Source organism: Schistocerca nitens, chromosome 10 (genome assembly GCF_023898315.1).
Source record: "Schistocerca nitens isolate TAMUIC-IGC-003100 chromosome 10, iqSchNite1.1, whole genome shotgun sequence".
In the NCBI taxonomy this organism is placed as follows: domain Eukaryota; kingdom Metazoa; phylum Arthropoda; class Insecta; order Orthoptera; family Acrididae; genus Schistocerca; species Schistocerca nitens.
Window position 1 is genome coordinate 75856148 of NC_064623.1, and position 18319 is coordinate 75874466.

General features: G+C 44.4%; 2 protein-coding genes across 2 annotated transcripts in view; both read right to left on the bottom strand.

Moving 5' to 3' along the window:
* Positions 1-18319, bottom strand: part of LOC126210534 (UDP-glucosyltransferase 2-like) — a 706192-nt gene that overhangs the window by 591847 nt on the left and 96026 nt on the right. The window contains exon 3 of the mRNA XM_049939785.1: positions 12487-12709. Coding sequence (XP_049795742.1) covers positions 12487-12709 — 223 coding nt within the window. The remainder of the gene's footprint in view (positions 1-12486; positions 12710-18319) is intronic.
* Positions 1-18319, bottom strand: part of LOC126210535 (UDP-glucosyltransferase 2-like) — a 333713-nt gene that overhangs the window by 33666 nt on the left and 281728 nt on the right. The gene's annotated exons all lie outside the window — the stretch shown is intronic.

The following is an 18319-nucleotide window of genomic DNA, read 5'->3' on the forward strand; positions in this document are numbered from 1 at the left end:
CAACGCAATCTGACTTTCAAAAATCCCTACAAAAGAAAGGCCCTGAGTAACATTAAACTATACCTTTCACAAATCACTTACCTCACCGAAAAACTTCGTTACTCGAACTACTGCAAAACAGCGAGTGCCACTACTGCCAGCTAAATAAAAGATTCAAACTACGGAAGGCACTAACTACTGATAGGGATAGTTAGCAAATGAAAGATATTAATAGAGAACAACCAATGTATTTACCTTAATAGTCATAATATATATAGCAGTTCATGACAAATTACAAAACTCTGCCATTTCTCTCCCCACATCCACCACTGCTGGCGGCTCACCTCCAACTGCGCAACGCTACGCGCTGTTCACAGCCAGCTGCCTAACACTACAATGGCGAGTATTACAACAATGCAAAGCAGCCACAGACTGCACACAGCACAGCCAGTTATTTTCATACAGAGGTGGCGTTACCAATAAAAAAACCTAAACAGCCTACTTACAGGGTTGATAGAAGAGATAGAGAAGATCCAATGCAGAGCAGCGCGCTTCGTTAAAGCATTATTTAGTAATCGCGAAAGCGTTACGGAGGTGATAGATACTCTAGTGGAAGACTCTGCAGGAGAGACGCTCAGTAGCTCGGTACGTGCTTTGAGGACATACCTTCACCGAGGAGTCAAGCAGTATATTGCTCCCTCGTACATATATCTCGCGAAGAGACCATGAGGATAAAATCAGAGAGATTAGAGCCCACACAGAGGCATACCGACAACACGAACAATATGAGACTGGAAGAGAAGGGAGAACTGATAGAGGTACTGAAAGTACCCTCCGCCACACACCATCAGGTGGCTTGCGGAGTATGGATGTAGATGTAGATTATCCACATTTTGCTTTTGTTGATGCATCAGATTCGCACCTAACGACTAGAAAGCTGCACAGGTCACACCAACACCCAAGAAGTGAAATAGGACTGCTACCCTTACAGAATTAGGAGCTACCATACTGACAGAAAATTGCACCAGATTGGAGTGGCTGTCGTCGTCCCTTAACGTTTTGTAAGAATCCATCTGACGTGGGGGTTGCAAGGCTCTATGGAATGGGAGGCAGGTGCGATCCCGTTGCGAGGATTCGTCAGCAAAGGGCTGTAACTCGTTCTGACGTGAATGTAAAGACCACCTGCATTGGCCAGATAGATGTGGGAGCGTCTGTGTGCCTGGAACCCTGAACAACTACCTGCACGACTTCGTGGGGCGACCCGTGGGATGAGGGGCTGGCGGGGAGTGGGAACTCTGAGCGACCTGGGACTAGCGCGTCGGTACTGTGGGGTCTCTCGCTGGCGTTGACGGAGTGGGTTGGGTTGGGTGACGCCTCACTCCACCTCTGCTGCACGCTTGTCAGTCTGCCAGCAGGCGCTATTGTCCACGGACACTGCGCTGTGTTCCACGGGGCTGCGAGGCGCACAGGTGTTTCAGGCTGCCAGCCATCTGTTGGTACGCCGCATGTGTTGAAACACAGTACATAAATGTCGCAGCAGCTTATGCGTCTCCAATGCTTCACCCCTTACTAAATAAAATATGATCCTTTCTTCCCTGCAACTTCTGTTGCAGTGTGAATGGGCTGTCGTCTTTTGACCTGTGTGCTGTGGTACGCATTTGTTTGGAGTTGAATGCGTACATATGTGTTTTTTTTTTACTGTGTGATATTTCGTAATTCTTACATACACAGTATTTTTAATGTCATACATATATGCAACAGTAATTTCCCATTGTTCATGGTAATGAGAACAACTACTTTGGGTATGAAACTTCCTGGCAGATTAAAACTGTGTGCCCGACCGACACTCGAACTCGGGACCTTTGCCTTTCACGGGCAAGTGCTCTACCATCTGAGCTACCGAAGCACGACTCACGCCCGGTACTCTCAGCTTTACTTCTGCCAGTATCTCGTCTCCTACCTTCCAAACTTTACAGAAGCTCTTCTGCGAACCTTGCAGAACTAGCACTCCTGAAAGAAAGGTTCGCAGAAGAGCTTCTGTAAAGTTTGGAAGGTAGGAGACGAGATACTGGCAGAAGTAAAGCTGTGAGTACCGGGCGTGAGTCGTGCTTCGGTAGCTCAGATGGTAGAGCACTTGCCCGTGAAAGGCAAAGTTCCCGAGTTCGAGTTTCGATCGGGCACACAGTTTTAATCTGCCAGGAAGTTTCATATAAGCGCACACTCCGCTGCAGAGTGAAAATCTCATTCTGAATACTTCGGGTATGTCATAGAATAATTATAATTGCCAAAGTGAGATACACACACTGAAGTGGTAAAATTCGTGGGATACCGATATGATCATACACAGATAGAGGTAGTATAGCCTACACAAGGTATAATTTCCCCCCCCCCCCCATGATCAATGGACCTTGCCGTTGGTGCGGAGGCTTGCGTGCCTCAACGATACAGATAGGTACGGTAGGTGCAACCACAACACGGAGGGGTATCTGTTGAGAGGCCTGACAAACATGTGGTTCCTGAAGAGGGGCAGCAGCCTTTTCAGTAGTTACAGGGGCAGCAGTCTGGATGATTGACTGATCTGGCCTTGTAACATTAACCAAAACGGCCTTGCTGTGCTGGTACCGGCAACGGCTGAAAGCAAGGGGAAACTACAGCCGTACTTTTTCCCGAGGGATTGCAGCTTTACTGTATGGTTAAATGATGATGGCGTCCTCTTGGGTAAAATATTCCGGAGGTAAAATAGTCCCCCATTCGGATCTCTGGGCGGGAACTACTCAGAAGGATGTTGTTATCAGGAGAAAGACAACTGGCGTTCTACGGGTCAGAGCGTGGAATGTCAGATCTCTTAATCGGGCAGGTAGGTTAGAAAATTTAAAAAGGGAATTGGATAGGTTAAAGTTAGATATAGTGGGAATTAGTGAAGTTCAGTGGCAGGAGGAACAAGACTTCTGGTCAGAGGATACAGGATTATAAATACAAAATCAAATAAAGGTAATGCAGGAGTAAGTTTAATAATGAATAAAAAATAGGAATGCGGGTAAGCTACTATAAACAGCATAGTGAACGCGTTATTGTGGCCAAGATACACTCCTGGAAATGGAAAAAAGAACACATTGACACCGGTGTGTCAGACCCACCATACTTGCTCCGAACACTGCGAGAGGGCTGTACAAGCAATGATCACACGCACGGCACAGCGGACACACCAGGACCCGCGGTGTTGGCCGTCGAATGGCGCTAGCTGCGCAGCATTTGTGCACCGCCGCCGTCAGTGTCAGCCAGTTTGCCGTGGCATACGGAGCTCCATCGCAGTCTTTAACACTGGTAGCATGCCGCGACAGCGTGGACGTGAACCGTATGTGCAGTTGACGGACTTTGAGCGAGGGCGTATAGTGGGCATGCGAGAGGCCGGGTGGACGTACCGCCGAATTGCTCAACACGTGGGGCGTGAGGTCTCCACAGTACATCGATGTTGTCGCCAGTGGTCGGCGGAAGGTGCACGAGCCCGTCGACCTGGGACCGGACCGCAGCGACGCACGGATGCACGCCAAGACCGTAGGATCCTACGCAGTGGCGTAGGGGACCACACCGCCACTTCCCAGCAAATTAGGGACACTGTTGCTCCTGGGGTATCGGCGAGGACCATTCGCAACCGTCTCCATGAAGCTGGGCTACGGTCCCGCACACCGTTAGGCCGTCTTCCGCTCACGCCCCAACATCGTGCAGCCCGCCTCCAGTGGTGTCGCGACAGGCGTGAATGGAGGGACGAATGGAGACGTGTCGTCTTCAGCGATGAGAGTCGCTTCTGCCTTGGTGCCAATGATGGTCGTATGCGTGTTTGGCGCCGTGCAGGTGAGCGCCACAATCAGGACTGCATACGACCGAGGCACACAGGGCCAACACCCGGCATCATGGTGTGGGGAGCGATCTCCTACACTGGCCGTACACCACTGGTGATCGTCGAGGGGACACTGAATAGTGCACGGTACATCCAAACCGTCATCGAACCCATCGTTCTACCATTCCTAGACCGGCAAGGGAACTTGCTGTTCCAACAGGACAATGCACGTCCGCATGTATCCCGTGCCACCCAACGTGCTCTAGAAGGTGTAAGTCAACTACCCTGGCCAACAAGATCTCCGGATCTGTCCCCCATTGAGCATGTTTGGGACTGGATGAAGCGTCGTCTCACGCGGTCTGCACGTCCAGCACGAACGCTGGTCCAACTGAGGCGCCAGGTGGAAATGGCATGGCAAGCCGTTCCACAGGACTACATCCAGCATCTCTACGATCGTCTCCATGGGAGAATAGCAGCCTGCATTGCTGCGAAAGGTGGATATACACTGTACTAGTGCCGACATTGTGCATGCTCTGTTGCCTGTCTCTGTGTGCCTGTGGTTCTGTCAGTGTGATCATGTGATGTATCTGACCCCAGGAGTGTGTCAATAAAGTTTCCCCTTCCTGGGACAATGAATTCACGGTGTTCTTATTTCAATTTCCAGGAGTGTAGATACGAAATCCACGACTACCACAGTAGTACAAATTCATATGCCAACTAGCTCTGCAGATGATGAAGAAATTGATGAAATGTATGATGAGATAAAAGAAATTATTCAGGTAGTGAAGGGAGACGAAAATTTAATAGTCAGGGGTGCCTGGAATTCGATAGCAGGAAAAGGAAGAGAAGGAAACGTAGTAGGTGAATATGGAATGGGGGTGAGGAATTAAAGAGGAAGCCGCCTGGTAGAATTTTGCACGGAGCATAACTTAATCATAACGAATACTTGGTTCAAGAATCATAAAAGAAGGTTGTACACATGGAAGAAGCCTGGAGATACTGACAGGTTTCAAATAGATTATATAATGGTCAGACGGAGATTTAGCAACACGGTTTTAAATTGTAAGACACTTCCAGGGGCAGATGTGGACTCTGACCACAACCCATTGATTATGAACTGTAGATTAAAACTAAAGAAACTGCAAAAAGGTTGGAACTTGAGAAGATGGGACCTGGATAAGATGACAGAACCAGAGGTTGTAGATAGTTTCAGTGAGAGCATTAGGGAACGATTGACAAGAATGGGGGAAAGAAATAAAGTAGAAGAATAATGGGTAGCTTTGAGAGATGAAATAGTGAAGGCAGCAGAGGATCTACATTTCTACATTTATACTCCGCAAGCCACCCAACGGTGTGTGGCGGAGGATCAAGTAGGTAAAAAGACGAGGGCTAATAGAAATTCTTGGGTAACAGAAGAAATATTGAATTTAATTGATGAAAGGAGAAAATACAAAAATTAAGTAAATGAAGCAGGCAAAAAGGAATACAAACGTCTAAAAAATGAGATCGACAGGAAGTGCAAAATAGCTAAGCAGGGATGGCTAGAGAACAAATGTTAGAATGCAGAGGCGTATATCACTAGGGGTAAGATAGTTACTGCCTACAGAGAAATTAAAAAGACCTTTGGAGAAAAGAGAACCACTTGCACGAATATCAACAGCTCTCAAGGGGAGGCCGCCAATTGTGAAATTCAGATTCGATTCATACTGTGCATAATAAAAGCTCATGGCCAGAGGTGTAATGTGGCAAAGCACCAAGACGCACTTCTCAGCCGTTGTCGAGAAAATCAACAGTTAAAAGAAACCGTTGCGGTGAAATATTCTCTACGCTCAATAACTCTCTACAGCGTCGTGGCGCAGCGGTAAGCGCTCGGGTTCGTAATCCGAAGGTCGCCGGATCGAATCTCGCGCCATGTAACTTTTTTTTATTATTTGTTTTTTTGTAATTCAAATATATATATATATATATATATATATATATATATATATATATTTCAAATCAATCCAATCCATAGTCCATCACCAATTGTTTTTTCCGATTTTTGCCGATACGATACGATACGCGTGGTATGCAACAAACCTGACGAACGACAGAACAATTTTTCAGAATGTCAATCAGGTGTGTTTCCCAACAGATAATTTATAAAAACAATTGTTCTTGTAAAAACGCATCGTTTATCAGATGTGCTCGATGTCGTGCTGTTTTCTGCTTTCCATGTTTCTATGATAACTATCTCTCTGGCTCGTGCGATACTCCATCTACTTCTGGTCACTAATTGTTAATTATGTGCGAGTGTATACCGAACTTTTCAATAAATTGCATCCACTTGAATACTATTTGTGATATTGTGTTTTATTTCAAGTTTTATTTTTCCACGACAAACGACTTTCAACAACTTATTATATGCACAATTGTTGCAACTGATTGCCGGGAATTATATATGTGTGTGTGTATATATATATACATTTGAATTACAAAAGAACAAATAACAAAAAAAAGTTGGATGGCGCGGAATTCGATCCGGCGACCTTCAGGTCACGAACCCGAGCACTTACCGCTGCGCCACGACGCTGCAGAAAACTATTAATCGTAGAGAGTATTTCACCGCAACGGTTTCTTTTAACTGTCGATTTTCTCGATAACGTCTGAGAAGTGCATCTTGGTGCTTTGCCACATTACACCTCTGGCCATGAGCTTTTATTATGCGCAGTATGAATCGAATCTGAATTTCACAATTGGCGGCCTCCCCTTGTCAGATGGAAACCCAATTCTAAGCAAAGAAGGGAAAGCAGGAAGGTGGAAGGAGTATATAGAGGGTCTATACAAGGGCGATGTTCTTGAGGACAATATTATGGAAATGGAAGAGGAGGTAGAAGAAAATGAAATGGGAGATATGATACTGCGTAAAGAGTTTGACAGAGCACTGAAAAACCTAAGTCGAAACAAGGCCCCGAAAGTAGACAACATTCCATTAGAACTACTGACGGTCTTGGGAGAGCCAGTCGTGACAAAACTCTACCATCTAGTGAGCAAGATGTATGAGACAGCCGAAATGCCCTAAGACTTCAAAAAGAATAAAATAATTCCAATCCCGAAAAAAGCAGGGGTTGACAGATATGAAAATTACCGAACTATCAGTTTAATAGGCCACGGCTGCAAAATACTAACACGAATTCTTTACAGACGAATGGAAAAACTGGTAGAAGCCGACCTCGGGGAAGAGCAGTTTGGATTCCGTAGAAATGTTGGAAGACGCGAGGCAATACTGACCCTACGACTTATCTTAGAAAATAGATTAAGAAAAGGCAAACCTACATTTCTAGCATTTGTAGACTTAGAGAAAGCTTTTGACAATGTTGACTGGAATACTCTGTTTCAAATTATGAAGGTGGCAGGGGTAAAATACAGGGAGCGAAAGGCTATTTACAATTTATACAGAAACCAGATGGCAGTTATAAGAGTCGAGGGGCATGAAAGAGAAGCAGTGGTTGGGAAGGGAGTGAGACAGGGTTGTAGCCTATCCCCGAAGTTATTCAATCTGTATATTGAGCAAGCAGTAAAGGAAACAAAAGAAAAATTCGGAGTAGGTATTAAAATCCATGGAGAAGAAATAAAAACTATGAGGTTCGCCGATGACATTGTAATTCTGTCAGAGACAGCAAAGGACCTGGAAGACCAGCAGAACGGAATGGACAATGTCTTGAAAGGAGGTATAAGATGAACATCAACAAAAGCAAAACGAGGATAATGGAATGTAGTCGATTTAAGTCGGGTGATGCTGAGGGTATTAGATTAGGAAATGAGACACTTAAAGTAGTAACAGAGTTTTGCTATTTGGGGAGCAAAATAACTGATGATGGTCGAAGTAGAGAGGATATAAAATGTAGAGTGGCAATGGCAAGGAAAGCGTTTCTGAAGAAGAGAAATTTTTTAACATCGAGTATAGGTTTAAGTGTCAGGAAGTCGTTTCTGAAAGTATTTGTATGGAGTGTAGCCATGTACGGAAGTGAAACGTGAACGGTAAATAGTTTTGACAAAAAGAGAATAGAGGCTTTCGAAATGTGGTGCTACAGAAGAATGCTGAAGGTTAGATGGGTAGATCACATAACTAATGAGGAGGTATTGAATAGAATTGGAGAGAAGAGAAATTTGTGGCAAGACTAGAAGAAGGGATCGGTTGGTAGGACTTATTCTGAGGCATCAAGGGATCACCAATTTAGTATTGGAGGGAAACGCGGATGGTAAAAATCGTAGAGGGAGACCAAGAGATGAATACACTAAGCAGATTCAGAAGGATGTAGGTTGCAGTAGGTACTGGGAGATGAAGAAACTTGCACACGATAGAGTAGCATGGAGAGCTGCATCAGACCAGTCTCTGAAATGAAGGCCAAAACAACACCGTAATTCAGTCTGCATCGCCTAATTTAGGTGGACTAAAATCCAATACCGTTGTATTCCTATTGCTGATATTCATCTTCTGATCTCTTTTCAAGACATTATCCACTTCATTCACGTGCTCTTCCAAGTCCTTTGGTGTTCTTGACAGAATTATTATGTCATCATCGAAACTTAAAGTTTTTATTTCATCTCTCTGAACTTTAATTCTCTTCCTAAATTTCTGCTTGGTTTCGTTCACAGGTTGCTCAGTGAGAAAACTGAATAACATATGGTTTAGTATTCCTTCTCTACATACTGTCTCACTCTTTTCTCAAGCATTGTTTCCATCTCATGTCGTTCGACTCTTTATAGATGCAGTGTAGTTTCTGTACAAGTTGTGGATAATGTTTCCTTCCCTGCGTTCAAAGCTGCTGCACCAATTTCGAAGAGTAGTATCTAGTCACCATTGTCAAAATCTTTATGTACACGTATAAAAGCTATAAATGTAGGTTGGCTTTCTTTAACCTATCTTCTGAGATATGTCGTAGGGGCAATATGCCCTCGCGTGTTCCTACATTTCCGTGGAACCCAAACTGATCTTTACAAGGGTGGCTTCAACCAGTTTTTTCATTCATTTGTAAATAATTCGCATCGGTATGATGCAACCATAACTTATTACACTGCTGCTTGGATGATATTAACACCTATTACCATCTGCCTTTCTTTATTTTGAATACTTCTTGAAGTCTGACGGTATTTCTCCTATCTGTGGCATCTTGCACATCAGGTGGACTATTTTTGTCATGACTGCCTCTTCCAGTGATTTGAATAATTATGATCGAGAGTCTTCTACTCTAGAGCCTTGTTTCGACTTACGCCTTTAAATTTTCCGTCAAATGCTTCTCACAGCGCTATATCTCACATTCATCTAATTCGGCGTCTCTACCTGTACCGTAGTTTTCAAGTACGCCAATCTATATGTTCCTTCTACCTTTCAGCTTTCCTTTCTTTGCTCAGGACGGGCTTGCCATGTGAGCTCTTGATACAGGTATTAACAGAAGTTCCTCTCTTTTCTCCAGAGATCTGTCTAATTTTGCTGTAAGCTGCATTTATCGTCCCCTTTGTCATGCACCTTCTACGGTTTTGTACTTCTTGTCCAACAATTCCTGCTTTGCTATGTTGCACTTTCTGTCAGTGTTCTTTTTTAGCCGTCTGCATTCCCTGTTGCCTGCGTCGTTTGCTGCATTTTTTATTTTCTCCTTTTGTCAGTTCAATATCTCGTGTGTTATGCTAGGATTTCTACTAGGCTTTGTCTTTTTGCCTTTACTAATTCATCTCTCAAAGTTACCTTTCGTCTTCTATAGCGTTCTTTCACCTGTATGTACCAATATTTGCCTAACACTCCATTTGAAAGTCTTATTAACCTTTGTTTTCATTTCCATCTCCTTAGCTTCCTCCTCAGTTTCGTGCTGCGTTCAAATCTAATAAATTAGGTGTTACATGATATGTATTCGCAGTTGCGAATACTAACAACTACGACCTTTACAAAGGAATGACGACATTGAAAATTTGTACCGGATTGGGAAACGAACTTCCATGTGACATGTTCAAAGGAAAATTGGATTGCTCTTCTTAACAGCACAGGTACTGCAATATCGAATTTATTTGAAGATACCAGGCTATGCCCGTCAATTAAAAAGTCCTTCCCCGTACGGAAATCACAAAATGTTTGTACGAGTACAGATTGTAACGTGAGAATGAGGACATACGGACGTTTGAGTCTGGCTGTGAGCAGTGTACGGATAGCCAAATTTGGTTAAGGCGAACGCTCGTGTATAGCGGGAAATCCGGATTCGAGTCCCGGCGCGACACAAATTTAAGTGTCGTCATTCTCTTATACAGCTGATGACTGTTCTATACGCTACTGGTAATACATTTCACGCATTTCATAGTGATTATAGTCGGCGCAGCGCCTGTTCCTTCGGACATGCATGCATGTACGAAGGAAACTCGCATCTTTTCTCTTAATTATATAGGCATTGCAATACGGTAATAAATTATGGTCCGAGTCCACAACCACTCCTGGAAATATTTTGTAGTTTTAAATCTTGTTTCGAAACGTGTCTTAAAATCTGTCTTGAACTTCTGGTGCCTTCAGATCTCCCCCATATACAGAGTGGTCCATTGATCGTGACCGGGCCAAATATTTCACGAAATAAGCATCAAACGAAAAAACTACAAAGAACGAAAGTTGTCCAGCTTGAAGGGGGAAACCAGATGGCGCTATGATTGGCCCGCTAGATGGCGCTGCCATAGGTCAAACGGATATCAACTGCGTTTTTTAAAATAGGAACCCCCCATTTTTTTTACATATTCGTGTTGTACGTAAAGAAGTATGAATGTTTTAGTTGGACCACTTTTTTCGCTTTGTGATAGATGTCGCTGTAATAGTCACAAACATATGGCTCACAATTTTAGACGAACAGTTGGTAACAGGTAGGCTTTTTAAATTAAAATACAGAACGTAGGTACCTTTGAACATTTTATTTCGTTCGTTCCAATGTGACACATGTACCTTTGTGAAATCATTTCTGAGAACGCATGGTGTTACAGCGTGATTACTTGTAAATGCACATTAATGCAATAAATGCTCAAAATGATGTCCGTCAGTTGGCAATATGTGAACGACATTCCTCTTAACAGCGAGTAGTTTGCCTTCCGTAATGTTCGCACATGCATTGACAATGCGCTGACGCATGTTGTCAGGCGTTGTCGGTGGATCACGATCGCAAGTATCCTTCAACTTTCCCCACAGAAAGAAATCCGGGGACGTCAGATTCGGTGAACGAGCGGGCCATGGTATAGTGCTTCGACGACCAATCCACCTGTCATCAAATATGCTGTTCACTACCGTTTCAACCGCACGCGCGCTATGTGCCGGACATCCATCATGTTGGAAGTACATTGCCATTCTGTCATGCAGAGCAACATCTTGTAGTAACATCGGTAGAACATAACGTAGGAAATCAGCATACATTGCACCATTTAGATTGCCATCGATAAAATAGGGGCCAATTAGCCTTCCTCCCATAATGCCGCACCATACATTAACCCGCCATGGTCGCTGATGTTCCACTTGTCGCAGCCATCGTGGATTTTCCGTTTCCCTATAGTGCGTATTACATCGGTTTACGTTAGGGCTCTTGGTCAATGACGCTTCGTCCTAAATGGAACGCGTGCAAAAAATCTGTCATCGTCCCGTAATTTCTCTTGTGCCCAGTGGCAGAACTGTACACGACGTTCAATGTCGTCGCCATGCAATTCCTGGTGCATAGAAATATGGTACGGGTGCAATCGATGTTCATGTAGCATTCTCAACACCGACGTTTTTGAGATTCCCGATTCTCGCGCAATTTGTCTGCTACTGATGTGCGGATTAGCCGCGACAGCAGCTAAAACACCTACTTGGGCATCATCATTTGTTGCAGGTCGTGGTTGTCGTTTCACATGTGACTGGACACTTCCTGTCTCCTTAAATAAAACTATCCGGCGAAAGGTCCGGACACTTGACGTCCAGGATACCGAGCAGCATACATAGCACACGCCCGTTGGGCATTTTGATCACAATAGCCACACATCGACACGATATCGATCTTTTCCGCAATTGGTAAACGGTCCATTTTAACTCGAGTAATGTATCACGAAGCAAATACCGTCCGCACTGGCGGAATGTTACGTGATACCACTTATTTATACTTTTGTGACTATTACAGCGCCATCTATCACAAAGCGAAAAAAGTGGTCCATCTAGAACACTCATATATCTTTACGTACTACACGAATATGTAATAAAAATGGGGGTTCCTATTTAAAAAAAACACTGTTATATCCGTTTGACCTATGGCAGCGCGATCTAGCGGGCCAACCATAGCGTCATCTGGTTTCGCCCTTCAAGATAGACGAGTTTCGTTCTTTGTAGTTTTTTCGTTTGATGCTTATTTCGTGAGATTTTTGGCTCGGTCACTATCAATGGACCACCTGCACAAAATTTTCTGTCTTGATCCTTAAACGAAGTATTAGCAGTGATGCCAGATGGTGACCTTTCAATAGTTACAAAGTGGGTTCTGCACTATATTGGTACTGTAGAATTCTTCCAGCGTGGGTGCAGCATAGGCGTTTGGTACCAGCGTTGTCAACTGTTTGATGAGTAAATTCGTGGTAGAGAGACCAGCTGACTTGCCTTAATGGAAAGAGGTAGGTACAGAAAATGATTTACGATGTCGTGCACATACCTAGGATGTCGTTCTGGGGCGCCCACTTGATGATCTTGACGTTGGGCGGCTGACCAGGCAGGGAGTCGGACTCCCACTTCCAGAGCACCTTGTGGGGCAGCGTGGCAAAGGCCTCCAGGAAGGCGCGCCTGCTGGCTTCGTCCAGCTTGTCGCTCCGGACGTTGGTGCCCAGGCTCATGAAGATGGCCCCGTCTTTTGCCGAGTCCAGGAACTCCTTCAGGTCCTGCAGTGAAAGAAGTAAACGTTTGGTAATGATCGCGATGATGTCTTTAAGGGGACCTGGATGTCGTAAGGCTCCAAAAAATGGAATTTTTAAGAAAATCCTGTGATTCTTTCTGATTATCAAAAAATATACATTACGTATAGTACTTTATCGTTTTCGTGTTTAAATGCATTATTAAAGAAGATGCGGTGCGTAGTCGTAGGGAAGCAGCCTACTTAGGCCATATAGAATTCATATGCTTTCCATTGTGTGCCAGCCTAGTCCGCTGTAACTAGCTATGACGTCACGAATGTTGGGCAGTACCTTAAAAGTAAAGTAAATAATCTGAAAAGTTAATAGCATGTCAGGAGTGATGCTAAAATGATAATGTGTTAAGTTTCGGTTTACTAACTTAAACAGTTTTCGAAATTTGGACATTTTACGTAAAAAAAACTTTGGCGCAACAGGAAGGAGCTAGAAACTTAAAAATTTATATTCGGATTCCTTTTTCATTGTAATTTAATGGAAACAGCATGCTGGGTCTCACAAAGTAATATTTTTGTTGAAATTCATGGTTTTCTGTTTTTGTCTCCTAAGAGTATGGAAGCAAGATAGATTAAGTAAGTGATTAGATAAAGCTAGGATGTTCAGATTTAGTTAGAATGGAGATACGCTACAATAACAAAGATGTGAGAAGTTTCCAAAAGGTAGCTATAAAATTATAGCTGTAGCGTCTCTCGAAAGGGCAAGTTCAGAGCTCCTCTATTGCGTGCAGTGCAACTAAACTAATTCTCTCGCCAAAAGTATTTAACCTAGCCACATAAGAATTTTGTTACAGATGCTTACCTGTGTGCTGATAGCACAATTGAATTGAGAGCTTCATTGGCCTTCAGCGAATGAAGCAATTAATTATGAAGTAACATCAAGTGGTGTTTTGCTAGCCCAGCGGCTAGTGAGGAAGGCAAATGTTGTCGGCTGCGCCTTCGGCGGTCCGCACCGCGGCTAAATACACTCCTGGAAATGGAAAAAAGAACACATTGACACCGGTGTGTCAGACCCACCATACTTGCTCCGGACACTGCGAGAGGGCTGTACAAGCAATGATCACACGCACGGCACAGCGGACACACCAGGAACCGCGGTGTTGGACGTCGAATGGCGCTAGCTGCGCAGCATTTGTGCACCGCCGCCGTCAGTGTCAGCCAGTTTGCCGTGGCATACGGAGCTCCATCGCAGTCTTTAACACTGGTAGCATGCCGCGACAGCGTGGACGTGAACCGTATGTGCAGTTGACGGACTTTGAGCGAGAGCGTATAGTGGGCATGCGGGAGGCCGGGTGGACGTACCGCCGAATTGCTCAACACGCGGGGCGTGAGGTCTCCACAGTACATCGATGTTGTCGCCAGTGGTCGGCGGAAGGTGCACGTGCCCGTCGACCTGGGACCGGACCGCAGCGACGCACGGATGCACGCCAAGACCGTAGGATCCTACGCAGTGCCGTAGGGGACCGCACCGCCACTTCCCAGCAAATTAGGGACACTGTTGCTCCTGGGGTATCGGCGAGGACCATTCGCAACCGTCTCCATGAAGCTGGGCTACGGTCCCGCACGCCGTTAGGCCGTCTTCCGCTCACGTCCCAACATCGTGCAGCCTGCCTCCAGTGGTGTCGCGACAGGCGTGAAGGGAGGGACGAATGGAGACGTGTCGTCTTCAGCGATGAGAATCGCTTCTGCCTTGGTGCCAATGATGGTCGTATGAGTGTTTGGCGCCGTGCAGGTGAGCGCCACAATCAGGACTGCATACGACCGAGGCACACAGGGCCAACACCCGGCATCACGGTGTGGGGAGCGATCTCCTACACTGGCCGTACACCACTGGTGATCGTCGAGGGGACACTGAATAGTGCACGGTACATCCAAACCGTCATCGAACCCATCGTTCTACCATTCCTAGACCGGCAAGGGAACTTGCTGTTCCAACAGGACAATGCACGTCCGCATGTATCCCGTGCCACCCAACGTGCTCTAGAAGGTGTAAGTCAACTACCCTGGCCAACAAGATCTCCGGATCTGTCCCCCATTGAGCATGTTTGGGACTGGATGAAGCGTCGTCTCACGCGGTCTGCACGTCCAGCACGAACGCTGGTCCAACTGAGGCGCCAGGTGGAAATGGCATGGCAAGCCGTTCCACAGGACTACATCCAGCATCTCTACGATCGTCTCCATGGGAGAATAGCAGCCTGCATTGCTGCGAAAGGTGGATATACACTGTACTAGTGCCGACATTGTGCATGCTCTGTTGCCTGTGTCTATGTGCCTGTGGTTCTGTCAGTGTGATCATGTGATGTATGTGACCCCAGGAATGTGTCAATAAAGTTTCCCCTTCCTGGGACAATGAATTCACGGTGTTCTTATTTCAATTTCCAGGAGTGTAGAACGCTGCGATCTAGAGTCAGGCCCCAGTTCTCTTCTAGATTCGTATCAGCGCGCACTCCGTGTCGGAAGCCGCGTCGCGTTTGTGCAGTTGCAAGGAACAGCCTTGGATGCCGTATTATGTAACTCGGTATGCACATAACAATGAGTTCTCATTGGGGTTACGTGATAATTGCGGAACGACTCCAGTGATTTATTCTCAGTTTGCGTATGTCGTATTTTCACATGTCGCCGCAGGACAGACCTACTGTTACTAGCGTGGCGTTTGATCAGTTAACATCAAATTTTGGCGAGCATTCACTTTGAACATTTACATCGATAACGGTTACTGAACAGTTTCGTTAACTGGGGATAATAGGAGCTGCTCAATAGACTCTGAACTAGAGATGGGCAAACTGAAACACGTAGCTGTTTCGAAACAAATGAAACAGTACAATGTAATGTTTCGATACGCTGTTTCGAAACAGTGAAACAGTTTGTGTTTTGTAATCTAATAAACCCACACATTTTATCATCTTGAATGTCTACTATATAAGTATGTCCATATAAACACAAATGAGGTGCGAGAGCGCTAATCATATCACATAAAGTATGAAACTATCACTTAGGCGTATTGGCAGTTTCGTATTTCCATCAGCAAATGCACTGCTTTCGTGTCGTGTGACTTTCATACTTTTCAATGGGCTGAGGACAGCCATAGCTGAAGACAGAAGAACCACCACGAACGGAACTGAAGATGGGAGCAAACTGCAGAAACTACTGATATGCTACTGGGATTCCCAAATTCCGTTAGTATGGGTAATATACCCATCCTGCTAATTTCCATGCACACAAAGGGAATCATTGTGGATAATAGGCACATTGACTATAGACTCACAAATAACGCCAAATAATTCGAATAAATAACAAAATATAACAGAACAAATTTTTGTCTTACAAGGTGTTTCGAACCGTTACTATAAATTCACCATGCTCCCCAGCCCTTCCCGTTCACCATTACACTATAAGTGATATGTTAGACAGATTGCTTGCAATTATACCTACATCAAATTTATGTATATGTCTAATAACTGTCACTCTACGCCTTTTTTTATTCAAAATGTTTAGGCTTACTTGCGTTTCTTAATATGATTACTGTACATGAACAGAGAAGAGTATGTTATAAAAAAAAGTGTAATTTAATTGTATGATTTTCACATATTTATTATTCTGAATGTGAATAGTATGCGTTGTTTTATTGTTTGGTTAGTATTTATAAAGCAGATGTAACGCCATTTCGGAATAGGACAGTCAGCTAGAAACGAAGCTTTATTTTCGGATATCCTAAGCTTCATGCTATTGCCTGTCAAAAAGATTTCGACACTCTTGAAAGTGTTTCATGAAGTGGTATGTTGTGTTTCAGTACCTGTGCCGAGCCCGAATCTCGTCCGACACAGAGCGGAATGAAACATCACTGTTTCGATACAATTAGTCCGTTCCAGGCACAGGTGGACTGAAACAGCCTTATTTTGAAACAACGACACAGTTTCTGTGTCTGGCTCGAGATCGAATCTAAAAAAAATGGCTCTGAGCACTATGGGACTCAACATCTGAGGTCATCAGTCCCCTAGAACTTAGAACTACTTAAACCTAACTAACCTAAAGACATCACACACATCCATGCCCGAGGCAGGATTCGAACCTGCGGCCGTAGCGGTCACGCGGTTCCAGACTGAAGCGCCTAGAACCGCACGGCCACAACGGCCGGCGAGATCGAATCTGGTCCGGTTATCCGAGACAGAGGCATAATTAAACACCACTGTTTCGAAACAGTGAACCACAGCCGTTCCGAAACACTGAAACAGTTCCACGTATCGATACACTGTATCGAAACATAGATACAGTGGCCAAGTCTACTCTGAACAGCTCTGAGAGTACAATAGCTGATAGTAGCACTACTTGGTTAAACATTTATTTGTTTGGAATTTTACGCTTTATCGTTTTCAGAATATAGTGTAAATTGTTATAGTAAACTGGATTTTCTATGAATCCCACACATCATCCTATACCCTCAGCATAGCGAACTTCAATGATCAATAACTCTATTTCTCCATCACAGTGAGCACAGTGAAATTTAATTACGGGCATCACGTTTCTGCTAATCACTTTCTTGCTGTCCACAGCTGGTGGTCTTGCGGTAGCGTTCTCGCTTCCCGCGCAAGGGGTCCCGGGTTCGAATCCCGGCGGGGTCAGGGATTTTCTCTGCCTCGTGATGACTGGCTGTTGTGTGTTCTTCGTCATCATTTCATCATTTCATCATCATTGCCTCGCAAGTCTCCGAAGTGCGTCAACTAAAAACGACTTGCAATACGGTGGCCGAACTTCCCCGCATGGGGCCTCCAGGCCAACAATGTCATACGATCATTTCATTTCACTTTCTTGTTGCCAACATAGTAGTTAGAGAGGCTGTGTTGAGAACAGCAGCAATACAATAGGAGATATAAATTTTCCACCCGCCGCCCCACAGAATGCCTAGCTGTCACACTACTGTCAAAGACAAAACCTTGCTATAATGTCCCGTTATGTTATTTCAGAATCACTATTTCCACAATAACTCATTTATGTAATATCCTTGAAGAACATACCGAGTCTACAATGTGCAGGGATTTATTGTCGATGCGAGTAGATTACTTGAGTTTGCTCACGTTTTTTGCGTGTGTTCGTGTTGTAAACTTGTTGTGAATGCGTTTTCAAGAATTTTGCATCGTAAAATGCGAAAAGCGAAGAAGTTTAATTACAGTCATAAATTTTACGATGATCCTCTTGCTCTTTGTGGGAAATAGAAAAATGAAGAAATTGTTTCGCCGCAACAAAGCGAGGTTAGGGCTAAAAGTTCGTCAGGCAGTGCTTGAAAACGCAGGTTGAAACACCTTACCGAAAATGAACGAGAAGGTGTTGTAAATAGTGAAAATAATGGGTAAATTTTAATTAGGAAGTGCAAGGTTTCAGAATTGTTTTCTTTCTGTTGCTAAATGTAAAAACTGTACCAATGAAAAATAACTTAGTGAGGACGTAAGTAAAAGAGAAGGACTATCTGGCAAATTTGTATTGGAATGTGAAGTGTGTAAAAGAACGAAATGTACAGCGACATCTCCTATAATATGCACAAAATGTAGTGACATGTATATTCGCCTTTCTTATGCCCTGAGACGTTTTGGGA